At 34.8% G+C, this 14,392-nt stretch overlaps 1 protein-coding gene across 8 annotated transcripts; it reads left to right on the top strand.

The window, feature by feature from the left end:
• The first annotated feature begins 651 nt into the window (after positions 1-651).
• On the top strand, positions 652-12,677 carry LOC114390553. 8 transcript variants are annotated; one of them, XM_028351310.1, is made up of 15 exons: positions 652-1,112; positions 1,669-1,742; positions 2,556-2,665; positions 3,679-3,741; positions 3,870-4,027; positions 4,595-4,699; positions 4,791-4,921; positions 5,041-5,608; positions 6,860-6,925; positions 7,077-7,153; positions 7,438-7,713; positions 8,941-9,265; positions 9,352-9,498; positions 10,322-10,858; positions 12,180-12,677. In XM_028351310.1, the coding sequence occupies exons 3-15, from the start codon at positions 2,599-2,601 to the stop codon at positions 12,366-12,368; spliced, it is 2,709 nt and encodes a 902-aa protein (XP_028207111.1). In that variant the 5' UTR covers positions 652-1,112; positions 1,669-1,742; positions 2,556-2,598; the 3' UTR covers positions 12,369-12,677. The 8 variants fall into 8 exon arrangements, with proteins under 8 accessions (XP_028207111.1, XP_028207109.1, XP_028207108.1 ...); XM_028351308.1 differs by having other exon boundaries at positions 3,838-4,027; XM_028351307.1 differs by lacking the exon at positions 1,669-1,742 and having other exon boundaries at positions 3,838-4,027.
• The last annotated feature ends 1,715 nt before the right edge of the window (positions 12,678-14,392 follow it).

Genomic DNA, 14,392 nt, shown 5'->3' with positions numbered 1-14,392 from the left:
AAGAAAAGGGACAATAGACCTTACCTTGATGAAGAATAGAAGAGCAACACCTCGCGGAAGAAAGGAAGAAGAAGTGCACTCGAAGGAGGGAGAAGCAGCAGCTTGCGCAGAAGAAGAACAACCACCTCGCGTTGGAGAAGCAAAGGGGCTCGCGGAAGAATGAGGAAGGAGGAAGAAAGGGTTGTCGACGGAAGAAAGAAGGAGAAGAGGCACGCGGAAGAAAGAAGGAGAAGAAGAAAGGCTCGCGAAAAAGGAAGAAGAAAGAAGGAGAAGAAGCTGGCGGAAAAGGAAGAAGAAAGGGTCGTTGGGTGCACTGCTTTTTTTTTTTTTTAAAATAATAAGGGCATTTGTGACTTTTCACAATAAGTGCTGAGTGCACCAGCAATAACGCTGGTGCACCTAGCAACACCCATCCACTAATCCACTGTTGGAAATGAGCCAAGTCAAGCCAAGCTTTACTAGACTTGAGCTCGACTTGAGTTGAATACATAAGGCTTGAGCTTGGCTCATTATCTGTCATAAACTTTTTTTATAGGCTCGGCTCGGCTTACATAAAAACCTAGCTTGACCTACGAACCTATCTAAAAACTTGCTTAAAACGTATTTGACCAATTAAATCTCAATGAGATCAGTGATTAGACCGATTTTAGAACTAAGACACAAAGTCCTCGGTTTCTTAACCGTAGGGATATTCCCTCACTTATCCATCTTTCTTTTCTTCCTCACCAAATAATCAAATCTAACAAAGTGCTCGATTTTTCATTCCTATAATTCCCTCCCACACCACACCCGGTTGTCTCTTCTCTTCACTGATCAGGGAGTGTTGCAGAGCAGTTTAGTTAGGGCTATTTGTTATGGAGTTCATACAGAGCCGCGTGGAGCCGTGGGTAAGGGACCAGCGGACGCGGCTGCTGGGGCTGAAGGAGAAGGTGTTGTGGGGCCCACTCCAGTGGCGGATGAAGTGGCCGTGGGCGTCGCACCGCGAGCATAAGAAGCGGATCCAAGAAGAGTACCAGCGCTTCCGGAGCCTCTGCCGCGCCCTCAAGGCGGAATCCGTCTCCGATTTGCAGGACCTTCTCTGCTGCATGGTCCTCTCCGAGTGCGTCTACAAGGTGGTCCTCTTTTTCGTTTTTTAATCGGCAAAAAAAAATATTTTACTAATGAAAAAAAGGAAGGAACCTCGCTTCAACGACAATATAGTAATTTGCTGTTCTGGAGGTGGAAATGAAATTGAAAATACTGAGAAATGGGAAATGTTGGTGTGAATTTGGGTGTAAAGGGTTGTTATTTTATTAGCTTGTGATTTAAGAGACACGTGGGAAATTGGGAATTGGTTGCGGCTATGTTTTTGAAAAGAAATATAAAAAATTGGTTTGTGGCTGCAATTCCGACTGCAGCTTCAAGGTTTTTGGGTGTTCGCGGCCACAATTGTGACTGTGATCACATCAGCAATGACAAAGTTTTTGGGCGTTTGTGACTGCATCAGTTGTATTTGTCTGCAATTTCCTGTGATGTCAAGAAACGCAGTTTCAATATTGGGTGTTAAAAGAATAGAAAATCAGTGCGCTTGGTCTGATTAAAATTGCATTTGAAGGGCCTTTCGATTAAACTTTGAAAAATAGCGATATTAAGAATGTGTAAAAAGTGACTTCTTTTAGTTTCATACAGGTATCTTTTGCAAGGTAGGCAATTCTCTGGTTGGGAGAAACACTTTTAAGAGAAGAAAATAAGAAGAAAAAAATGTAAGAAGCTTCTTCATAAGCTAAAATTAGCTTATGCATAAGCTAATTTGTAGAAGTTCTCTCATGTAGTTTCTTTAAACAAGTTAATTTAAGCTTATAGAGAAGCTCATTTCATTTTTTTTTCTTCTTATTTTCTTCTCCTAAAAGTGCTTCTGAAAATGTTTTACCCTAACAGAACCGAATAGGACTTGATCATTTTACCTCAACATCTTTTACATTAACATAGCTTGGGCCAAGGGTGAATTGTTATTAGAACTCTGTTTAATTATGTTTTATAGTGACTGCATATTAAATTAAAACTTTTTATATGTACATTTTAATGTAAAGTAGAAACTTGTGTTTGTTTGGTTATAATTATAAAAGACATAGTAAATGCTAAATGAATTCTTAAATTAATCAGAAATCTGTTTTTTCTTTTTTAATTTTTTTCCAAAAGCTTAAACGAATTCGATGAATCTTTTAGAGGTTTAGTGTTTTTTCATGACAAAATGCTGAAATGAACAGGCTCTGAACCTTTTGCTATATAAAATGATTTCTGTTTATTTCTTTTGAGGGTCATGGAGCTTTATTATGTTGTAGTGTTTACTATAGTTAAATGTTATTTGCATAGTGGCTCTAGAAAATATAATGGTATTCTGTCATATTTGAATTATCTGCATGGTATATACCCCTTAGAGACTCAGACAAGTGCTTATAACAGCTTTGTATCATCAATAAGATTTTATGAGGACTATGCTTGCTTGAATGTTTGTGAGTTAGTCATTATCAACTTGTTACTCATTGTCTGTCATTTGTGACTTTCCTATATCATAGAGACCTGCTGCTGAGATGATTCGTGCTGTAAATAAATTTAAGGATGATTTTGGTGGACAAGTTGTTGCTTTGGAGCGGGTGCAACCTTCGTCAGATCATGTTCCTCATAGGTTTTCATTCATTCTTTATACAATTAATCATTCTTCTGATCTTATATTAATTGCATAATTACAAGTATGCCATTATATATTTTGATATTGGGAGGCTTTTGTCCTTTATCAATGTTCTCATTCTTGCCAGAGTATATTTTGATTGTATTTTGGAGGGGGTGAGGTAAAACAATAGGCTATTTGGATTTTTTTTTATATATTAATTGGTAGTGATCTTTATTGTTAATATTTTTTTTTTAATGTAGTTGTTTTAGTTTGTTATGTTTAGTGTTTTTGACAATCTAGCATGTGATTTTCTTGACAGCTCGAATTTCTCAGAAGAAATATTTAAATATTTGCAATTACCTTATTGGTAACCATATATATTGGATTTTATCTCTATGTAAAATTGTCCATTCAAGTGTTTTATCTATGTTTCTTCTTAGACTCTAAAAGATTATGTAGTGTAGGGTTCAAATTTTATGAACTGTCTTGCTTAGGGTTCTTTTTATCATACTTATGCAGTGGATGAAATAGAGGAGGGATTTGGCTGTTATTTGTAACAGAAAGATATTGCTCATGATTAAGGGAAAAAACCAACAAGACAATATTAACTCAATTTAGCCGGAATGAGAATGTTGCATTGGATGAATGGACATACTAGACCACAAGATATGATTGGGAATGAATGCATTAGAGAATAAGTTGGAGCTGCATCTATTGTAGAAAAGATTGTAGAAGATCATCTTATGTGCTTTGGTAGGCATATGTGGAGAAGATCTACACAAGCCCAATAGAACAGATGGAGAGTAGCAATCCCTAGTGGTAAAGGTAGACTGGGAACAACTACTATGAAAATCATTAAGAAAGATTTCAAGGTCAACAGTTTGTCCATACTCCATAGATATGATCTATGATATAACATTATGGCATTGTTTGATCCATGTAGTTGTCCCCAACTAGTGGGAAAAACTTGGTGGTTGTTGCTGTTGTTGTGTGATACTCATACTTATTAGATTATTATGTTGATGTAGGTATTTGTTGGCAGAGGCAGGAGATACTTTATTTGCCTCCTTTATTGGAACAAAGCAGTACAAGTGAGTTTTTTCGTATGATCCTTTGTGTAAGCCTTTAAAATCATTGCAACTTAAAGAATCTTTATTTCTTTTTATTTTTTATTTTTTTGCCGAAAGGGATGTAATTGCTGATGCAAACATACTTCAAGGTGCCATCTTTCATGATGATGCTTTCGAGGAATCTGACAAGCATGATGCGACTGAATCTGACGAGGATGAAAACCAAAACGGAAAAGATTATATGTGGAATCCTCTACAATCAAAGCCTAAAAAACTGAAGAGAAAATACAAACCTGCAGCTCATAGGGTAAATAAGTGTGTTATCCAGTATAATATTTTTGCAATTAAATTAATTTGTAGACTCTTGTACTATTTGGAAATTTTTATATAGGGCTGATAGTTTAAAAATTATAATTGGGTTTCAATAGTGGCATAAAGTTTTTTAATATATTCCTTGAATCCCGTCTAATTATTACTTTTATATTCTTCTTCTTCTTCTTCTTCTTATTATTATTATTATTATTATTATTATTATTTTGAAACTATAGGTACCTGATAACAAAATTGTAGGGACTTAATTTGAAAATTTTGAAAATGTTAAGGAATCTATAGATTAATTTAACTGTTTTGTAAAATTCGTATAGATTGTTGCTTAAATACATGGTAAATTTATAATAGGTTAATTTCCATGGATGTCTTATCTTTTTTGCTTTTTAATTTTTCAACTGTTAAACTTTTTATATTCTTGGTATCTCAATCAAGAATAAAATTGCAACCTTAGTTCTTGATATTTTGTTATTGATCAATATTATTTGTGTAAATATTATGTCTTTTGATTCCAATAATTTCCTTCAAAATTCATATTACTTCTCAGGGTTTCATGGCTCGTGCTAAAGGAATACCTGCTTTAGAATTATATAGGCTTGCTCAGAAGAAGAAACGCAAGCTTGTTCTATGTGGCCATTCACTTGGTGGAGCAGTGAGTTTGATTCATCCATTTGGATTTCTGAACATTGCTTTATATGTGTCTGAACAATTTACATATAATAAGTTGCTCATATTTTACACAGGTAGCCGCATTAGCTACTCTTGCCATTCTTAGACTAATTGCTGCTTCATCTTCATCAAAGGAAAATGAAAATGTCTCTATCAAATGTATTACATTTTCTCAGCCTCCTGTTGGAAATGCTGCTTTGAAGGAGTAGGTTTTCCCTGTTTTTTTTTCCTCATTTAATTTTTGGTTAACTGCTTATCCTTTTCCAAAACTGCAAAACAAGGATATTAGTTAGTTATTTTTTGTTTTTTGCTTTTTTTTTCCAGCTATGTTAATAGAAAAGGTTGGCAGCATTATTTCAAGAGTTACTGCATTCCGGAAGATTTGGTTCCACGTATTTTATCTCCTGCTTATTTTCACCATTATAATGCTCAGACTCAGCCCGGGCCTTCTGAAAATGAAACTGACGGCTCAATATTGAGAAAACATGAGCAAGGGGTAGGGAAGCCGGAAGAGAAGGATGTAGAGCAGTTGGTTTTGGGGGTAGGTCCTGTGCAGAGATCGTTCTGGAGACTCTCAAGGCTAGTTCCTTTGGAAGGTCTACGAAGACAATTAAGTAAATGCAGAGAAAGACGGGTCAATTTTATTGAAACAAATTCATTGCCTGATTCTCTTGCTAATACTTTGATTGAGGAGGAAGTAGTTGCACCACAGTCACTTGAAATACAAGAGGGTTCTGATGGCATATCACTCAAGCCTTTACCTGATACTGATAAACATTCATTTGAGGTTCCAACTAATGGGAAAACAGATACAAAGAACAATGCTATGACCGGAGATGAAAGAAAGTGGGCCAGAGTGCCTTATTTACCTTCATATGTGCCATTTGGACAGGTAGATATTATGCACTGATGATTTGTTTCAGTTTTCTTTTGCAGTCACCGTAGATTCTATAGTTTTTCACTTACTGTTTCCTGGTGTATTGCTTTTACATGTTGTTATTGTGCTTGTACAGAAAAGGTTGATTGATTTGTCCTATAAGATGATAACAACTGGATTAGAAACTAGAATGAAATGAGATTTTATTGGTCAAATCCTTTATTGCCAATCTGAACCAGTATGATAGCAGAAAGGACAAGAGCAAAATCTACAAGAATGATTTGGAAATTTGAGAGCCTGGTCTATCCCTCCCAAAACTAACTCTCACCACCTAACTCACTCCTCCTTTCAATCCTTTTTTATAAACAACTAACTTATTTATCTGTCAAACTATCTCAACTTAACTAAGTTCCTCAACTAACAGACCTGTCAATACTCCTCCCCCCTCCCAAACATTCACCTGGTTCTCAAGGTGAATAGCTTGTGACTGGTTAACAATATTATCAAAGGCAGAATATGGTCGAAGGCCAAAATTCCGCTATATAACACGCCTTTGCAGCCTATAGTCATGGAGGCCATGGCATCACCATTTAACAACATTGCTGCTTAATTGAAGTTAGTTCCATTGATGTTCAATTGATTGGAGCATGATGGCAAAGTCAATTCCACCCTACTGTACAAGAATAGCTTCCAATCCTCCTACTGGGTCAAACACTAACATGAATGCTCCTGTACTCCTTTAATGCTCCTTTTTGAGTGTTTTCTATGGTATTTTTGGCCATGAAACAAAGCATCAGAGGCTCTGTAATTACACTAAGATCACATGGCTCCCTTGCGAACTGCACTACTCCACATGGTTGCAGCTGATAATTATCAAGAATCCTTCACCTTATTGTGCTTTTGTGGTGGGTTGATGGTACTACCCAAAACCTTCATTATTGCCTATGGTTTAGTCCTTGGCTTTCCTCTTGTGGTTTACCCCTTTTTACAGTGGTTTGTAGGTTTAGTATTTAAGGGAAAAAACCTAATGGTTAAGGCATTGGATTCTATAATCAATATCAACCAGGATTTGTATTTTATGTATTTGACAATGCAAAATCATTTTTTAATGTATAGGATCAATAGAAAAGGAGTAAAATGATCTCATATATCTTTTATTTTTCCTCAATTAATGTGCATTTTTTTTATCAATTTTTATATGCTCTTTATGCTATGTTTTCTTTTAATTAATTTTGAACTCATCTAAACTTATTTCATGCAAGACAGCTTTATTTATTGGGAAATTCCTCTGTAGAGTCTCTATCAGGTGCAGAGTACTCAAAGATGACATCGGTATGAGCTTTTCTTCATTGCTTATCAATATTTGATATAATTCCACGATCCCTTTTTAGGCTGAGGATTTACCTTCCAATTTTATATTTATGAATACAGTAGTGTAAGTTCTCTCATTTTGTTTGCTTTCTTTTGGCAAAGACATTTTCAGGTCAGATCAGTGATTGCTGAATTGAGGGAAAGATTTCAATCACATTCAATGAAATCATATCGATCTCGATTTCAGAGGTAATCATGTTATATTAATAGAAGTTGCACTTATATAGTTTCCAAAATTATTACACACTTAAAATGATCGTATGCTTACGTTATCCCAAGATTGTATCATGTCCAAACTGATTTGTCTTGTCTACTGTATATATTTTCTAGGATATGTCCTCTATTTGCTTATTGAATTCCAACCTAGTGGGCTAATTATTGGTTGATGAGGCTTTTGATAAAGCCTTTTCTACATCATTAATTGGTGTTTCAAATAGTCATAATACTTTTTCTTTCTCCCTTTTTGGTTGCAGAATCTATGACTTGTATTTGAGTGATGATTCCTCATCTTTCTCACGGATTGAGCAACAGTTTCCTCATCTGAAGCAATGGCTTGGCTTTACAGCTGCTGGCACTGTGGAGCTTGGTCATATAGTTGAGTCCCCTGTTATTCGAACTGCAACTTCAATTGTTCCTTTGGGATGGAATGATGGACTAGGAGCGAAAAATGGAGAACCTCTGAAAGTTGATATTACTGGTTTTGGGTTGCATCTATGTACACTTGTTCATGCTCAAGTGAATGGTAACTGGTATTGTCATTACCCCATATAGCATCGTCATTAATTGGTTTAGTTTTCTTTTGATAATGTTTCTCATGACTAATTGAATCTGTTTAGCATTGTGGGGTGGAAATGGGGCTGGCCCAAGGCAGAGCAAGAATCAGTAGTTATAATGGTCAGAAATATGAATTGTTAAAGCACCAGAAAATATCAAGGTTTTTAGGATTTCACTAAGTGATCTGTGCGAGAAACAAAGGAATACATTAGCTGCCATTCATTCATGGATTCTAATTTCTAAACATAAACAGGGCCTGCCATCCTGTACAACATCTATACTATCATAAAGAGGATATTTCCCTGTTTCTTATCTAAGGTTTTCTGATTTAAAATAAGCCCTGTACTTTTAATTGAAATGAGTGAAGAAGATTATCACTGGCAAACCACTCATCCCTTCTTGCTTAAGGTGCTTTGTTATAAGTTTCATACCTGGCTCCAAAGAGGTTTTCATGCTTTGGACCCATAAATGCAGTCTCATCTAGTGGTCTCTTGCTGTCGTAATTAGCTTGTTATACCATGTAAAGAGAGTAGGAGATAATCATACTTAATGGGATTAACTATATAGCATAGTATCCCAGGCCGGGCCCATGGACTAAGATACTCGTTTTCAATGTAATGTGTTTTAACAAAACCTTGAATGATTAAGGCATTAAACATATTTGAAATTGCTAAAAATCAATAACCATTACAAATCGTGGGGATTGGATTTCAATGGTTGGGAGGATGTTCCATTCCCCTCCATCCTATTCCTCTGCATGAACATATTTTATCAAAATTTTCCAACATCATCCCTCTCCAGTCCATTGTTTCAAGTACAGCTTTTGTTGCATATAACTAAAACAGATTATGGATGCTTGAGTATTGGTGGTCTCCGAAGCTATCAATTTGCTAGTTTTATTAGAGTAGTTTTGCTGACATCTGTCTTCAGTTGAACAATGCAGTTCCTGAATAAGCTTATGTAGGGTGTTTATTTCTCCCGTTGATCTGGAAAAGAGAATCTGATTTAATATTTATAACCTAGGTTCCATGATTAGCGATGTAGGATGGAACAAAATTAACATCTATGCATTGCAGTCCAACTTAGTAATTGAAATATATAAACACCACCTCTTTCACTTTTTTTTTTCTCAGTGCATAGTTTAGCTGCAAAATAACTTAAATGTGCCCAGAGGTGTGATGATTGTTTAATGTTTTCTTTAGGTGCTCAACTACAGTTGAATCATTTCCTTCTCCACCAAACTATTCTTCAAATCAAGGAATCCAGCCTGAGTTACAGAAGTTGAGAATATTAGTTGGTCCTCCTCTAAGAAGTCCACCAAAGCATCAAACTGTGTTAGACTCGTTGATGCCTGCTTTTACTTCTGTTGACTCTGAGACTGCAAGTAGTTCAGCACCTGTTGACAAGGATAAATTCATCCGTCCAGAAAGTTTAAATAACTTTGTAATATTTTGCACCAGTGATTTTACAACTGTTTCCAAAGAAGTTCATGTGAGAACACGTAGAATACGATTAGTTGGGCTAGAGGTATAGTCAATTTTTTCTCTGGGATAAGTGTATTCAACTCTTTTTATTATCCATCTACTGACCTACATGAGTTGTTTAATGTGCAGGGAGCTGGTAAGACTACTCTTTTAAAGGCTGTCTTGCATAAATGCAAACCAAATACTGCCACCAATGAGGATGCAGTTTCAGAGGTTGTGCGAGAAGTTATTGCTGATGGTTTGTGCTATTGTGACTCCAATGGAATAAATATGCAGGTTTTCCCATTTTTGGCTATTGTCATTTGTCAGATTGTTATTATTATTCATTGAAAAAGCAAAGCACGTTCTTGCTGAAGTATTTCCTGCTTTATGGGTCAAAAACCTAATGTTAACCAGTTGAATGCAATGTTGTTAAATGGCCTCACCATGGCCACCATGACGGAATGACATTGCAGATTTTTGCCAACTGTCATAGGTAATTTGTGAAGGGAGGCCTGCTATGGTGGTGCCATAGGCTGCAATAACGTGTTTATATGGCCGAATTTTTGCAATCCACCATTGATAACACTGGTTGAATGTCTGTTGCTTGTACTGGTTTCATTCTAAATTTGCTTTCTAACCATATGTTGTTGATGGTTTGATGTTTGGTCATAATTAATCAATTCTACTAATTTGTTATTACCATATTCTGTGCCCTTTTACAGATGCCAAAGTGTTGAAACACTAATAAAACATTTTTTTGTTTGTTTTCAGGAGGTAATGATATTGTCAATCTATTGTGTGCATTATATGTTTCAATGAATTGTGATTAACATTTTAGTCAACACAGTCGATAATCGATATGATAACAAAACTCGCTTTTAATGGTGTTCTTAAGGCATAAATACTTGAGCTGGATATAGATTCTTATCACTTGAATTCTGTAGAAAAATATTCTTATAACCAGGTGATGCCAAATATTGTAGTGAAGCAAATATTTCAGGTGCATATTTATGATTGTTTTTAAGAGCTTGGCCATGAGCACATGTAGCTTTCTGTTTTCTGTTCTTGTTAGGTTGCAAATAAACAGTACATTTTTTTAAAAAAAATTGTTTTACAGGAGCTAAATGTGGAAACCTCCCGCTTCAGGGATGAACTATGGCTTGGAATCCGAGATCTAAGTCGGAAGACAGATTTGATTGTTTTCGTTCATAACTTGTCCCATAGCATACCTCGATGTAGTAATTCAAATGATACTCAACAAAGGCCAGTCTTGTCACTTTTTTTGGATGAAGCTAAATCTCTTGGAATTCCTTGGGTTCTTGCAATCACAAACAAATTTGCAGTTAGTGCACACCATCAAAAGGCAGCAATTGATGCTGCTTTGAAAGCATACCAAGCATCTCCTAGCGCAGCTGAAGTTATAAATTCTTGTCCATATGTTATGCCCGGATTTGTTGGGGCTTCTCTTTCCTTGGATGCAACCAATACAGATTCTAATAGAAGGGTGGACGCTGAAAAGCTTATATTTGCTCCTATTAACTTTATTAGGAAGCCTTTCCTGAAAAAGGAGATTGTTTTTCCAGTTGAAGGAGTAAATTCTCTTTGTCAGCAAATCCACCGTATACTCCGCAGTCGTGAGGAGTCTTCCTTTCAGGTGGGGAAATGTTCATGGTAACAAATCTTTCTTGTGTTTGTTTGAATAATTCTAATAGTACATAATTTTGTTTTGTGTATATTTCACTTAAACTGCGATTATGGCTTTTAGAAATTCTAGTAACATATTGTCAAACACACTCTTCACTATTAATTAAAATTTATTTTGGTTCCCACTCAAGTCTCACTTGTGATTCCCTATAAATTTCAACCAATGATAAAAGAGAGTATTGAAAATAATGTGTTAGAGAATATGTTTCTAGCACTTATAATGAATTTGGTCTTCATTCATGAGCCTCCACCTAATTGCTTAAACTTTTTTAGAGTAGTTGGTAACCGACATGGTTTAAAAGCCTTGATGACCAAGCAATCAATTTTTGATACCGTCCCCATTCTTCAAAATTAAGCTGAATTTGATCACAAGATAGAGTATGAAAACATAAGCTTGATCTTTGATCTTTCAGCTAAAAGCTTCAACTTATTGGAGACTCAATCATCAATTCTTGCAAATAAAGTATGACTAGGAAAGCTTTTGAAAAATTAGCTTATAAGAGAAACTCGTGAGAGTTTATGTGAGTTTAAAGAGTTTACTTGAGTTTATCCAGAAAAGAGTCTGACGGCGAGTAAACTCATTTTATTTACCTAGAATTACAAACTATAAGAGTTTATTAGTTAACTCAAGAGTTTGACAACTTTTGTTATGGTGCTCTTCCTGGTGGTTTAAGGGTATGTGGTTCCTCTTTCCAGTGAAGTTCTTCCACTAAACAATGTGTGTGTGAATCTTATAATGATGCAGTTCTTTAGATACTTAAATGCATCGAAGCAGCTCAGGAATGAGGATTAGTCAAGATAAAAGATGGAAATCTTTGGTTAAGGAGAAGCTTAGTTATTAAGCTCCCCCTCATTTAGACGTTCTACATCAAGGGATTATGTTCTATTCAGAGGAAACCTGATATTTAAGGATTTCATCACAAATAATGAATTTGGTCTTTAAAAAATTCAGGTGTTATAAAAAAAACCTTATTTCTAAATGGTTTTATTTAAAATTTGAATTTGACTGCTCAATGTTTTGATTTTTGCATCTAATCCAACCTAGATGATAATACTTCGTTGTTGACATTGCTAAACCGGCAAAGCTGTTAGAAGTTTAAATATTTATGCTCAAGATTCCCTGTTTCAAGTGAAACTTTGTTAACCATGTCAATTGATATTTTGTTGATGCACAATTTCAGTCCATTATATTTTTTCTTTGCACATTCAACTTTTTTTGTCTAACAATGCACACTAACAAATTTGATTTCTTTTTAATGCTTTCATCACAGGAATTTGCAAGAGATAGGCTTCTAATGGAGTTGGCACGAGAACAAGCAATGTCGATCGAGGCAAGTAGAGATGCTCAAGCTAAGGCAAATTCATTGAATTCTGCTGCTGTGGGGGCATCTGTTGGTGCTGGTCTTGGCCTTGTCCTGGCAATTGTAATGGGTGCAGCATCTGCCCTGAGGAAGCCCTAAGGACCAAATTTTCCTTATAATTGACCCGGTGCTTGCTCAACAGAAGTTAATATTGTGTCTGCCCGGTGTTCAAATAATTTTTGTTATTATTAGGATTTCATTCTTTCCCTAGATAATATAGATAGATAGAAGAAATTTGTATGAAGGCAAGTTTTAATTTATTTGTCACACTGGCAACATTTTTTCACTCATTTATTTATTATTTTAAATTCTTGAGTTTTGAGTTTGTTGTATTGTCAGGGTTGGTAAAAATGCAATTAGATTGGAACAGGGATGAATTCAAATGAAAATGTGTTTGATTGAGCTCAATGCATTCATGTATATATCAAAGAATCCAATGTTATGTGACAGGGTGTGTTTATCCCGACTTACTTAAACTAGGTCCGTAGCACTGCATTTCAACAACTAATAACCAATGGGACCAAATTTAGAGTTGTTCAATAAGTTATTCATCGTTTTACTCTTTTAATTAGCATCACACGGCTCTAGTTGGTATTTGTGTTTGTATTAAAATAGTTGTTAAATGTAGATAAAAAGGCAAGATAAGAAAACAGATGAAGTAATTATGCGAATAATTTAAAACACGAAAAATATTAGATTCAATATGAGAAAAAAAACCCATTAGATTCAATATATGCCAAAGAAAAAAAAATTAAAGCAAACAATAATAATAGTGCTAGCAAGTAGTAACACACGGTCTAACATATTCTTTTCAATATATTTTATTATTAATTGAAATTTATTAAAAAATATATAATTAGTAGAGTATTATACTAATATATAACCCACTTTTGTGGGGTACGACTCATCCATTTAATGGTCTCACTCTGTTTAGGTCCAGATTTTTTCTTTTTGCATTTTTTTGTGTTCCCATTTTGCCGCAACGTATTTTGTGTATGAATGGTGCCTTTGTTTTGTAGTCATTTATATATATGATTAGCTGATGTTTCGATAATTTTTTGTTTGGTTGTGTTCACTCCATATAGGACATTGTACCATTAATCTATTTTTTCATGTTAAAAAATGGAGCTGCTAAAATCCATGTAATGTACCATTGTGGTTAGGTGGTCTCTTAATAAGCAATTTTGCTCGTGTATTAAATTTACAGTTCCAATGTACGTACGTATCATGGTATGATTAAAATAATTTCAACAAAGACTCTCTCGTAAGTGGTAACATCCTCTTAAAAATCTACCTTAAGAAAAGAGGATGAAGAAAAAGAAACACCCTCTTAAAAATTAAAAGTAAAAAAATAAATGTAAACTTGTACGGCTTGGGCTGATTGAACAAACCAATTAGGCTTTCAAAACTTGATCTTGAATTATTGAAAATATTTGGAGGCAACTATTATTGATACCACTTTGCTTGCTAATGGCACCTCCTAGATGTTACAAAAACACATTATATTACTATTATACCTTATGCTTTCCTTCTCCTCTCCTCTCCCCAACCTCATCCCCTTTCAAGCTGTTGCATTGCCTGATATCTCGCTGAAGAAGTTGTTTGTGGGAGGTAAGTTCATAGGACTTGCATTCATTTCATTTTTTTTTTTTCCGTTTGTGCAAGCTTAAATGGAAACATATTTCCACTAAAGTGAGATCTCACAAAAATGCATTTCCATTTCTGTTATTGATCAATAACCAAAAACAAAAATACGATTTCATTTTGTTGTTTTTATAATCAAAATGAAAATGTATTTCTGTTGTGGTTCATGATAAATAAACAAAATAAAAATGAATTTTTGTTTTAGAGCTAAAAGTAATACAACAATCATGCCTCTGTTTGTGACTAGAAAGAATGACTATGTGGTTGATATTACTAAGGAATAATTGTATTAATATTATTTAACAAAAACTCATTGATATCGAACTTATTAATTTTATATTCAACACTATCATGGTATGGATCATGTTGGTTTGTATCCTGTTGTATATTTCATAGGGGCTTAGATTTTCAATAGAAAATGAAAATGCATATTCATTTTGTAGTAAGGTGTATCCTCCCAAAACAAAATAAAAATGTGT

This window comes from Glycine soja, chromosome 16, assembly GCF_004193775.1.
Source record: "Glycine soja cultivar W05 chromosome 16, ASM419377v2, whole genome shotgun sequence".
Taxonomy (NCBI): domain Eukaryota; kingdom Viridiplantae; phylum Streptophyta; class Magnoliopsida; order Fabales; family Fabaceae; genus Glycine; species Glycine soja.
The sequence above is the reverse complement of the archived record's forward strand: the minus strand, read 5'-3'. Positions and strand labels throughout refer to the sequence as shown.